This window comes from Callorhinus ursinus, unplaced genomic scaffold (assembly GCF_003265705.2).
Source record: "Callorhinus ursinus isolate GAN/ISIS: 27379988/994484 unplaced genomic scaffold, GSC_fseal_2.0 scaffold12, whole genome shotgun sequence".
Lineage (NCBI taxonomy): Eukaryota > Metazoa > Chordata > Mammalia > Carnivora > Otariidae > Callorhinus > Callorhinus ursinus.
In genome coordinates this window covers 44,112,912-44,125,408 of record NW_027397074.1, presented here as the reverse complement: position 1 = coordinate 44,125,408, position 12,497 = coordinate 44,112,912, and the positions used below count along the sequence as shown (strand labels likewise).

General features: G+C 41.7%; 1 protein-coding gene across 2 annotated transcripts in view; it reads right to left on the bottom strand.

Moving 5' to 3' along the window:
* Positions 1-12,497, bottom strand: part of CREB5 (cAMP responsive element binding protein 5) — a 411,522-nt gene that overhangs the window by 253,503 nt on the left and 145,522 nt on the right. For both annotated transcript variants that reach the window (XM_073899011.1, XM_025873076.2), the window contains one exon: positions 3,205-3,377. In XM_073899011.1, the coding sequence (XP_073755112.1) occupies positions 3,205-3,377 (173 nt within the window). The remainder of the gene's footprint in view (positions 1-3,204; positions 3,378-12,497) is intronic.

The window sequence follows — 12,497 nt, the reverse complement described above, 5'->3', positions numbered from 1 at the left end:
AGTGCAATTTGGGATATTTATACTTACCTCCAGTTTCTATTGGGATAACAGCATTACTTTGACAGAACTGAGCATAGGGCATGGTGGGGGGTGATATGGGACGGCATGGACGTTGCCTGTGTTGCTTATCTACCTACTTTTACATTTATTTCTTTGGATTTTTGCATTTCCACCCATTTTGGTCTGCATTGGCTCAGCGCCTGCTCAAAAAGCATGAAAATCAAATGCTTACAAAAATGCATACATTTAGTCCCCCCAAATCTTCCCCAGACACCAGTGCTGTTCCCATTTCCAAGCCCTTCCTTGTCCACACCACTCCCAATACATTCAAGCCTCTAAGTTTAAATACAGCATGAAAGAAGGGGCAGAAAAGAAAGCAAAAGTAAGGTTGGCAGCAGAAGCCAAGCACTGGGAGAAGGGAAGGAAAAAGGGGGAGCAGGAGACAGGCGGCCCCCTCCCTCTCCCACAAAGTTCCAGTCGTGAACACACCCACTGGCCACAGCAAACAGCACTGTGCGTGGGCACAGGTGGGTCCCAGCCTCCCTGCTTGGATGCAGCTTAAGCGCTGAGCCTGAATGAAGACTTTCATTGCTGTTTGCTGTTTTTGTTGGCCAGTAGCCATGGCAAACATTTGCAGGTGGCTTGGCCAGATTTTGACACTTAAATATTTGAGGTTGTGATAAAAATCAGAATATTACTACAATATGGTTCTGTGCAGTCTCAAAAAAAAAAATATCTGCAATTTCAAATGCTCATTTAAAGACACAGTCTCCAGAGGGAACTCATGTTTTAAAATAAGTACTCATTTCCTCTTTGCTGGGAGAAATAAAAGAGTCAACCATCCCCAAATGTTACCACCTAGAGTTTCATTCTGAATCCACTGTGAGATGGGTTGGGTTGTTCCTTGCTGAGTCCCCATGGTCATCCGGGCAAGGTTTTGGATGGGTCACATGGAGAAAATGGAAATGACAGGATGTGTGGGTTGGAATCAACATGGTAAGCACGACAGGGAAGGATCTGAAGAAAAGCAGCAGCCTCCCTCAAGCTTGGCAATAAGACAGAGTCCCAAAAGTGACAATTATCTCCTAGAACACACCAGGAGAGACACACAACACCCCAGGATTGGGAGTAAATGAGAAGATGGAGTGGGTTGGGAGGTCACATGTACCAGAAAAACACTCCCACTCATCCAGGCACAGTGACACAGCCTAGAAATGTCACCCAACTGTACAGCCCTGGGCCAGCTGGGTAAATTATTGACAGAGTCAACACCCATCTTAGAATTGAGTGCTAACCCTTAAAAGATTGTTTCACAAAAACCAGCATTGTACTAACAATACTAAGGACCTCCAAGAGGGTAGCTGGGGTGGGGGGAGGGGGAGGCAGGAGAACTCCAGGGGGGGAGGAATGTTATAAAACTGCTAGTAAACTCCAACACATTTTATGTTTTTTTCCCCTTGAAAGAAAAATAAAATAATTATAATTAGCTGGCCTAACTGTGAATTGTCTGCCCAAAGCCAAACCACTAGAGTGAAAGAGTCCCTTGAAATTTAGATGCTGTCTTTAAAGAACCCACCCCACTCTCCTAGTGTATTATAGGTTCTTGCTTTAGATGGTGGCAATATCTGCCCCCATAGTCATTTGAAAAGAAAAGAAATATTTAACAGGGATACTAGCTAATTTAGTATTGGTTTCTTCCAACAAAGCCAAGCATTCAAATGGCCAGAGTAATATTCTGTTTCTTAAATGGGAAACCAAATGTACGCACCCATGAAAGACTCACAAAACAGTCATTGCCCACAGCTCTCTTTTGTTAAGATGGGTCTTCGTAAATCACAACCCATCTGGTAAGTTGAGAAATGTGAGAGACAAGGTTCCCCGCCCCCCTTCTAGGGCATTCTAAGGAGGAATAAGCCAATGTTGTTCCTGGTGTTCACTCTTGATCTGAAATCCTTACAAGCATTAAAAAAAAGGGGGAGAGGAGGTTAGCGTATGGCTGGCTTAATCGGTAAAGCATGCAACTCTTAATCTTGGGGTTGTGAGTTCAAGCCCCACGTTGGGTGTAGAGGTACTTAAAAATAAAATCTTTAAAAAAAACAAAAACAAAAACAAAGGGGGAAAGACACAGTGGCAAATTGTCAGGCAGCTTCTAATGGGTTTTTTTTTAATCACCATATCCAATATTCAACTGAATATTCACACTAAATTCTGATGCACATACTAAACACCACAAGCTCCCTTTCCTATTTTAAAGAGAGAATTCTGGGAACATACAGCAAGCAGTTCTCAGCTTCCAGCAATATAAATTTATCAGAGCACTTTGGCTTAAGTTACTACCTTTTCTTCCTAAGAACCTGACTGCTCTTAAATCTTTTATTTCCTCTTCACTCTGCTCTTGTAAGGGTGGAAAGAAGACACACCACCATCAACCTGAAGGTAAGGAAGCAGGCCAGAGATTCTGCATTTCTGAGAAGCTAGCGGGTCATGCCCAGGCTTCGGGTCCTCAGACCACACTCCGAGTAGCCAGGGGCTAGAGTTGTCTCCTGAGACTCAGAAGTGAAAATTCAGAGTGTCTGGGATTCTGATAGGAGCTTTCTACCAATTTTGCTCAATACCACAGTATTGTCTTTTTTACATAAATGAGGGGGAAACAGCTTACTTTCTTTTTGTTTTGTCTACACCAGGAATGAGCCTGGACCAATACAGAGGAAGGGGAGAGCTAATAAAGAGGTATTAACAAGGAAAAGAAGGAAGAATCATCGGAGGAAGGAAGACTGGTAATACATGAAAAACCCAGGGGATGTGCTTAGCAGATCTTAGGAAAAAAGGGACACACTCTGTTGGGGAGGAAAGTGGGCTGGTGAAACTTCCCTCTATCATCCTTAAGCATTTGTCCTGGAAACTATGCTCTGCTGTCCATAACACCCAAGGCGTTTTCCACAGTCACAAATCTTGTCTGAAGAAATGATGACACAGAATGACTTGTTTTGCCCCCCAAAGTCCAGGATCAAATAGTCTCCACCAAATGGGGGCTCCCCTCCCTTCTCCCTTTAAAAGCATCACTCTAAGTGCCAGGTGATCTCACGTCAACCAGGAACATCAACTTCTCTCTCATCCAGTCTGAGCACCAGAAACAAGAAGAAAGTCGAGAACATTCTCTGAGCTCCAGCCAGGCCCCAGAGACAGCCGAGGAAGTCTCCTTACCCGATCTGGCGGTTGGTAGAAGGTGCCTGGGTGATGACAGAGCTGGACTGGGGTGACGGCATGGCTTGCTGAATCACAACGCTGGTGTCATGGTTGGGCATCCGGGTGCTGCCAAGCTGGTGAGCTCCGGGCCCCGCCATGGCCCCACCAACTGTGTTATGCATCGAGATATTCTGCCCAGAGAAGACAGAGGGGAAGGTCAGAAGAAGTCAATGTTTTATTGTACTCTCAAGCTCTCAGAGGACAAAATTAGGAATCTGGTCATGTCAACTAAATAAAGAGTTATGGCTTCTGGCAAGCCATGGATCCATCCATCTTGTTATAACTTAAAACTATGAGCAGATGAAAAATAACTATTTACCCTAACAGTAAAGCACATAAGAAAATACCTTGAAGTTCACTAATCACTCTGTCGCCATCCTGATGTGAGGTTTATATCAGAGACATTTGGTGCATATCTTCTCTGAATTGGTGTGATATATACTGCATTTGAAAATGATTTCCATGGTAAGCGCACAATACTATGATTTAGTGAAGAACTGCTCAGCATCCTGCTTTGAATGACACGCACACTGGGTTATTGTTTCTTTTTCAGTCCTATGAGAGTGGCCAACGACCTACTTTTTTTTCCCCAGGAAACTACTACTTTTCCAAATCGTAATCTGGGTACTCATGACCCAAGTTCAACTACCTGGAGAGTGAGGTTGGATGACTGGAACAGACGATCGGGTATCTGGAATCCAATGCCAAGGGCAAAAGTTGCAACTTTCTGCTGCATGTCCATAAAATCAATCTCTAACAATTTTTATGGAATAATGGAATACAGAACAATGACTGCTTATTCATTTACTTGTTCACTGTCTTACTCTAGAAAGTAGAATGTTTGTGTTCATAACTCTCTCTCGTGGTGCTTGGAACACAGTAGGCACTCAGTAAACATACACTGCATGAATAAACTAGTGAAGGCATAAATGAGACATCTGAGTCACTTAAGGGAACTAATATCATGTGTTTATTTCTGATGACTTGAAAGAAAGTTTCTTTGTTTAAAATGCAAAAGCAAGGTAAAACATGCAAGGTAAAGCTGTCTTAAGAGACAGCTCTTCCTAGAAAAAAAGTTCCTGGGACAAAAGAAGAGGATTCACATGGGGGCAGAGGAAGTCTCATCAACATGGCGGAGCTAAAAGGTGAGAAATTCAGAGCCTAGAAAAGAAAGGGAAAGTACAGGGTAAAGCCAAGTAAGTAAGTGGGCCTCTGTAAATAGCTAAGCACAGCTCCTCAGCCTAGAAGGGTAGTGAAATTCGAGAGGTCAGTTGGACAATGGGGTTGAGGATGGCAGGAAAGAAATGGAGTGTCACTAGCAATTTACTAGAGGGAAAATATATATCTGTCTGTGCTTTGGGGTTAGCAAAGAAAAAAATAAATGTTACCCAGGAGAACCAGAAGTGGTTCTTTGAAGTTCTTCTGCAAAGAACAGGATTTCCTGCACTATGTGTTAAATGATGGTGATAACATATATGGTATTTGGGGTGGTTGTGTCCATCACATTGCACCTTTCCCAGATTTCTGATTTCTAAATCCTGACCACACAGTTTGTCAGGAGTCCAGATGGAAACTGGGCACCTGGTTTAGACCGCGAGCCGACTGTGTTATCGTGGGATCCCAGAGGCATGAACAGGCTTTTATACACACACGTGGTCCAAAGGCTCCTCTTATACACTGGAAGGTTTCTCGGACGTGGGAAAATACTGTGGTTGGTTAAAGCAAGATGAAAGGAAATGGTGATTTGTGTTGGAGTGGCAGTGTAGGGATATGCTTAAGTTCTTTTTATAGGGCCTGGAAACATAGAGAATTGAACTAAAATAATAATGAAAATAAAGCTAATTGTGTTACTTCTTTTAAAAGTGAGCCTTAACAAACATATTTCCCTGGGTCTTAATGAGGCCTTGATGAAGTCAACGATTACAAATATCTTTTTTTCCTCTGTTGTTTGGATTCCTCGGAGATACTCAACAATTTTTCATCCTGCTCAGAGTCACCTACTTTGCCAATAATAGATCTGAGGCACAGAAGGATTTCATACTTCCTTTTTAGAATTATTTCTGTTGTGCTGTGCTATCAGGGATTATGAGTACAGCTACATAATCTAAAATTTAAAAATAATAATCTTTAAATTGCCAAAGAAGGATATAAAATGTATGAATCCTCCTTGAGTTGCCCTTGATACCTCTTTTCCATCACCCCCATATGCAGTCCCCTAGTATTGCAAATTCAACCTACACATCCTTCATCTCTTTCTATCTTTCCATTTCACCTTCTGCCAACCTACACCCAACCAGCATCGTCTCCTTTCCTGGACTAGATAGTAGTCTCCTAACTGATCTGTCACTCACTATGGCTTCCCTTTCTCCTTTTGCCCATACACAGCCACAGTGATCTTTTCGAAAGACAAAACTAATCACATTATACAATTCTCCTTACCCAACCACACCCTCCTACCCCCACCCGACAAGCTTCTTAGATGGCTTTCATGGTTCAGAAGACACCGAGAGCACTCTTTGTGTGATCTACAAGGCCTGTAGGGGACCCTTCCTACCTCCCAGCTCATCTCATGCTATTCTCACTCTTGCTCTCTGCTCTTCACTCCACCTTTCTGGCATGTTCTTGCCCTCATACTGCCCGTGCTCCATTTCAGCACAGGGGCTTGGGATATGCTGTTTTCTGCTACCTGGGCCCTCCCCTGACTCGACCTTCAAATCTCAGATTAAGCATCATGTGAGGAAGACTTCCCTGACCTCTGTAGTGATGGGGACCCTCTCCTTCGCAGTACTTTTTACAAGTTCACAATAGTTTTGGTTTGATTAACACGTCTCTTCCTAGAGAACATAAGCACAATATGAGAAGAGACTAAATCTGATTTTACTCCCCATTGCCTCTGTTGCCTAGATCAGTGCCTGGAATATAGTAAGTGCTCAACAAATACTGAGTGAGTGAGTAAACTATAAAATGACATTCCTAAAATATTCAGTATGAGGGGGTCTTTTATTCCCTGGTCGATTTTTGAGAGTGCTAACTTTTTGTTTATTGAGATCTCGAAGTATGCTCACGGTAATAGAGTTTTAGATATTAAGGTACTTGTTTGGTTATGGGCTAGAGAAATAGAAAGGACCAGAGATAAGAAGAAACCCACAAACATGGGATGTAGACTGGAAGTAAAACCTTTGAGAAAATATTAAATGAGCTCTTAGAGGAAGATGTCAAGAACTGAGCTCTGAATCTTTGAGCACTTTGGCTCAAAGGTTGGCAACAACAATTCCATCTCCACCATGAAAACTAGGAAAAACCGATCTGTGCTGTAGCACAAAGAAGTTGGTTTGATTTCTTCAGAGGGAAGTGTGTTAAATCAAAGAAAGAACAGCCTCTTTAATGAGACTCATTAAAAAGAATTTTAAAAACTATGCAGGACTATACCTCACATCCTCTCCCACCAACATTTAAGACATCTCTTTGTCTCTGTGATCCCCACCTGAGATGGAAAAGGCTCCTAAAAGTTGTATTCTAATTCTTCAATAATCTTTTTTTCTACCACACATGAAATCCACAAATTCTCCACACTCCCTCCCCCAGACCCAGAGAGTAATTTCAAAACGTTTTGGAAAAATAAACAATTAGGCAAGCATTATCATTTCACATTAAGAGAAGACGATTTTTTTCCCCTTTAAGCATTACATAGTAACTCAAACATGAAATTATTTTCTGAGTTCACATTTTCCCAATTATGGGTTCAAAACCTGTCTTCATTGATAAAAGAATGGCATTTTACCTCTGGATAAATTAAATATCCAATTTCAAAAACACAACGAGTGACCACATCTTGCGGAGTTATTTTTGCTAGTACAGGTGCAGAGATTTAGAGCTGATGAAACAGTGTCACCAAACCAGCGGATGGGGGTCAATATACAGGGAAGGATCAGAGATGTTCCTCGAGGCTCAGACTATGGACTTCTCTTGTTCAACATTTTTATCAACAGCTTGGATGAAGATGTAAAAATCATGCTTATCAAATCTGCAGTTGACACAATGTTGGGAGGCATAACTAATGTTCTGGGTAGTAGAGTCAGGTTTTACTTGAGCCAAATTTGTGATCTGGCCTTCAAAAATGCTAACATAAATCTAGGTTGCTGTAGGAGAAGTACAATGTCCAGATCAAGGGAAGTAATTATTCCACTGTAGAGCACGTTGAACTGACCACATTTGGCCACCACATTTTAAGGGGGAAATTGACAAATAGGAGGGAATGAAAGCAATGAAGGCATCCAAAATGCATTACAAGAAGAACTATAGAAGAATCAGGGAATATTTAGTCTGAAGAAGAAAAGACTTAGAGGGTCATGCTAACTGCTTTCAAATATTTGTGGGATTAGACATAGTCTATGTTACTCCAGAGGGCATAATTTCAAAAAAATGGGATCATGATGATAAAAGTCAATGATGACTATAATTTGAGTTCTTATTTTGAAGCAACCACCATGGTAGATGCTCTATAAACTGCACCTCTAATCCACACAATGACACTACACGGTCAGCATTATTATTATCCTCATTTTAAGATGATAAAGAGAGTAAAATTCCTCACCATCACTAAAAATATGTCATTCACCTCTGGCCACCCTCACTCCTTCTGGACTGATCTTTTAAAAATACAAGTTTGACCTTTTGTCCAAAGGCAAAACAAGGTGCCTTGTAAAGCACTGAGTTTTGTGGCATCAGAGTTAAGCCAGTAGAGAATAGTGGCCATCTGTCAAGGATGTCACCAAGAGGATTTCTGCATCAGGAGGGAGATGGCACTACATGACCTCCAAGGTCTCTTCTATTGCTAAGACTCTCTCACTTATGATCCATGGTTCATACTTTGGCTCAGTGTTTCTAGATGATTAGTAATATGTGATAATGTTGGAAATATACTGGCTTAGGTCTGTTCTAGTCCTGGCTCTCTACCCCTCCTTGCAGCCATGTAACCTGGATAAATCACTCGACCTCCCTCAGCTCTGTAGCCTCATCGCTAAAAGCAGGGGGCTGGACTACCTGGTTTTCATGATTGTTTCCGGCTCTGATACTCCACAAGTCTCTCTCGATGTTACATTTTATGAGACCTTAAATATCCAAACAGACTTTTTAGGCTCTGATTCATGGGCCTACAAACACTGATTTTTCTCCATAACCATAAGCTTTTGCAGAAATGAGCCTTCTGAAAATTACAGCTTTATGCCAGACCCAAGGGATCATGATTCAAGAAATGGATCCAACACAAAGTAAAATTTCTCAAACTTCAAAGATGAAAATTCCACAAACTATTTTCACCTAACTTGTTCACTCTTTGGTTCCAATTTCTCTGCATGTTCCTTTGACTTCCTCCCTTCATATCCTGCCATATACCTTGCTCTCCATTCACTGTTGTTCTGAGACATAAAGGGTGTGAATGGGATGAGAACCGGGGGCATAATGAACCTTGATTGCATACTCAGTGAGCTTGAGGTAGAGTGGTAATTGTCTTTCTGCATGCATGGGCTTGGAATACAATATGCAAAAAAACAACCCGATGTATATGAATATACGTTCTTACAAATACCTATAATTTCAGGGTGTGGTAATGAGGGATGAAGGGCAGTGGACCACAAATGAAAGTAAAAGTTGGGAGCATACAAGGAAAAGGTTGTTGATTCCCATAAGGTCCCAAAATGTTATCTTCAAATCTATATTCTGTCCAACTGCCAAGGTGTGGAGACTTTATGGGTTTCTCTATAAAGAGCCAGGGTCATCCCGACACGCGTTTACAAGTCGAGTTGTGCAATCTTGGAATTGTCTGCATCTTAATGATGCCCGGGCAGTTATGAAGACTTTCAGAACTTCCCAGATATGAACATCCATGAATTGCACCCAAAAGATGTCTGAGACATTCACAGGATAAGAAAAGTTCTAACCTTCCAGAAGAGACTAAGTTTTCTGGAGGTCTAGGAAGGATTCTAGGAGGATTCTGACTCCTCCTCTCTGGTGCTCTCAGGAGCTGGAATACCAGCGTGAATATTTTGAATCCTACTAAGAGGATAAGCTGCTCCATGACAGAGGAGACAGAGAAGTATTAGAGGGGACATGGTGGGGTTGGGAAGGAGACCAGGGGCCATGCCAGTTGCCTCTCTCTCCATAATATTCTCCTTAGTGCAGCCGCACAGTGAAAGATGAAAGAGGAAGAACATAAGACAAGAAACCATCTCAGGCAACCTTTGCAAGTGGGGAAGGAGTACTGTGACAACCCCAGCTGTGACATGCACATTTAAATTCTGCTTTTTCAGAGTTTGCTACTTATCCCAGAAGAATTCTAAGGGGAACCATGGTACAGAATGAAAACATGAGCACCAGAATAGGGCTCAAGTTCAGATTAGCTCCATGTCATCTGGAGCATGTTAAATTCTCTGAGCCATACCTTCCTCATCTTTAAAATAGAGATAATCCTCTAATGGACAGAGTTGTAATGAGTATTGTATGAGATGACAGATGCCCCAGCATAGTGCCAACTGCATACATGTACTTTTTCTCCTTTTACTATAGTGTATAGTTCCAAATGTGAAGCTCAGAGAGTTGTGTTCATTTTGGGTGGTTACTCCCCATGATGGATTTTAATAGAAACATTACTAATAATGGCTGGCACTTACACAGCATTGCCATATGTCAGAAAACTCATTTAATCCTTATCAGTCTAGGAGGTAGATAGGACTATTAATCCTCATTTCATAGATGAGGAAACTGAAGCACAGGGAGGTTAAGTAACTTGCTCAAAGTCATACCACTAAGAAGTGGAGGAGCTCAGATCGAGGCCATCTGGCTTCAGAGTCCAGGCTCTTACCTATTAAGCCAAATGTGCCTCTACAGTCTTGCTGTAAAAATATTTTCTAGTGGAAAATGGCATGGCAAAAAATAAAATGTACCTAATATCCTTTCTAGGGACATTAAAAGAAGTTATTAATTCTGGTATGTGATCCTGAGAATTACAGTCATACCACTAACTTGGGTCTATGTCATCACCACCATCTTCATACGTACAAAAGCCTGGGAATACCCCATTAATTCATTTCAAAGTTATCGATTAGTGATCCTTGTCTTAATGTCATGTTGTCTGCCTAAGTCTTTTTAGACTGGTTTACACTGAACAGGGAAGATTAAGATTAGGAAAGAAAGCTGTAGTTCAAAAACTGCTGAACGATACTTTTATCAAACTATCAAAACAACCAACTCTCACTCACTCATTCTTTGATGTTAGTTCACCTTCTTCAACAGTTCCCAGAGTTGTTAAAAAGGCTGAGAAAGAGATAATTTCTCTGATGTTTGAATCAAGTTCAACTTCCGAGGCAACTTCCCTTACAGTGAGTAGAAAGGCAGCTTGCACACTGATGTGACCCTCAGTGGCCTTTTGCAACTCATCCGTTTCCAGGCAGTAGGCAGCCCCACCTCGCAGTGGGGCTCTAGACTCGAGTCTGCAGGATACGGAGCAGCAAGATCCGTCTGACCGGCCTGTGCTCTCCTCCAACTCCAGACCTCTGTCATCCTTTCTAATACTGGGTTTAGACAACAGAGCCCTAAACCATCCCTGTAAGAATTTTATAGCTATTCATTTAATATTGCAGTAAAATGCTCAAGACAGTAAATGTCTTCTCAGGTGCCACCCTCGACTGTGAGAAACAGTTTTTGGGTGTCTCTCAGAGATCCTGCTCTTTCCTGTTCAGATTCTCAGGGCCGTGGACTGTCGGTGTCTCTCCTCTCCCTACCGCTTTGTTGTCTTGGTTAACTCTGCTAAATATAATCATATGGGTTAAAAGGAAGGAAATGATGCCACTTCATTCAGGTTACTAGAATTACAGTTGAGCACATGTCTGTGGTTGATGCATCTACAGATATCTTGGAAGTTAGAAACTAGTCTAATGCCACTGAAAATATTGTACTCACTGCTCACTGGTCAAGTTCCTCATTTCTCAAGAGTCTTCCTCAAGAAAGCTGTGGCACCAGCCTACTTAAACAATTCTGCTGGCCCGACCTCCGATGTATGACTCGAACCTTTTACAATCAATCTTTCCCGTATCACCTCCTGGCAACCCATCTTCTCTATCCTCTCCCCTCTCACTCACAAACACAGACCTCAATGCTTCTTGACTATTCCATACCACTTCATGTTTCTTTTTTACCTTTGCACATTAATATTTCCCCTTTGCAGTCAATCCAAGATCCAGGGCCGATGTCCCCTCCTCTGTGGAGCCTTCTCCCACTCCTTCTGGCCCCATCAGCTGTTCCCTGTTTTGTGCTCCCACGGTACCTTTCCCACACCACCATTAAAGAGCCTGACTTATTTCCACAAGTGTTTCCTCTGTCAAACTTGGACTAGGGAATAGACCACGTTCATCTGAGGACAGCCAGTGCCTGCTCCTTGGCATGCACCTTGTCGATGTGCAAAAAATTCAATTATTCAGTGAATAAATGAATGACGTGCTTTTGAGCAAGTTTACTGCTTCTCTTTGCTTCAGTTTTCTCATTTGTTAAAGAGGAACAACTGTATCTTGTAAGATTTTTATAAATATTAAGTTAGGTAATACAAATGCAGAACTTAGTACAATGCTGGATACATTAAATGTCCAATAAATGTTAGTAGCCATTACTATAATTATCATTACCATTATCATGATCGCAACCAATGCTAACACTACCTCTACACTAGGTAGAATCAAGTAACCATTCCTTTGTCCTCCATTGTATCCCATAAATGCTTCTTCCAAAGTTCTGATTACACATTGGTATATTTACTTATTTTTAAGATCAGTCCTCCCCTTCTAGCTGTGAAAACTTTGACAACAGGAACCAGGTCCAATTTCACATAGCTGTTCCCAGCCCTAATAAAGTACCTGTCTCATAGAAGCTTATTACAGAATGAATGTGTAGGGAATGTAACTAGGGCTGTGGAAAGAGAAAAAAGAAAAAGTATGAATTCTCCCAGAAGGCCTATAGTTTAGAGGGAATATGGAAATTTAGGGACAGAGGGGAATGAAAAACAAATGAATCTCAAAATTACCTTTACTTACACAGGCAATAGAGACAAAGGGAGACACATCATCTAGAGCTAATGAAGCCACTGCCTAAACAGTGCAGGGCTTGTCAATGGGTCTGCGTTTTCCTGTGAGCTCCACCATTAAGTACATGATCTTGCTCAATTCCTTAGTCTCTTGATTTGGCCTTCATAATGATTCCCACAT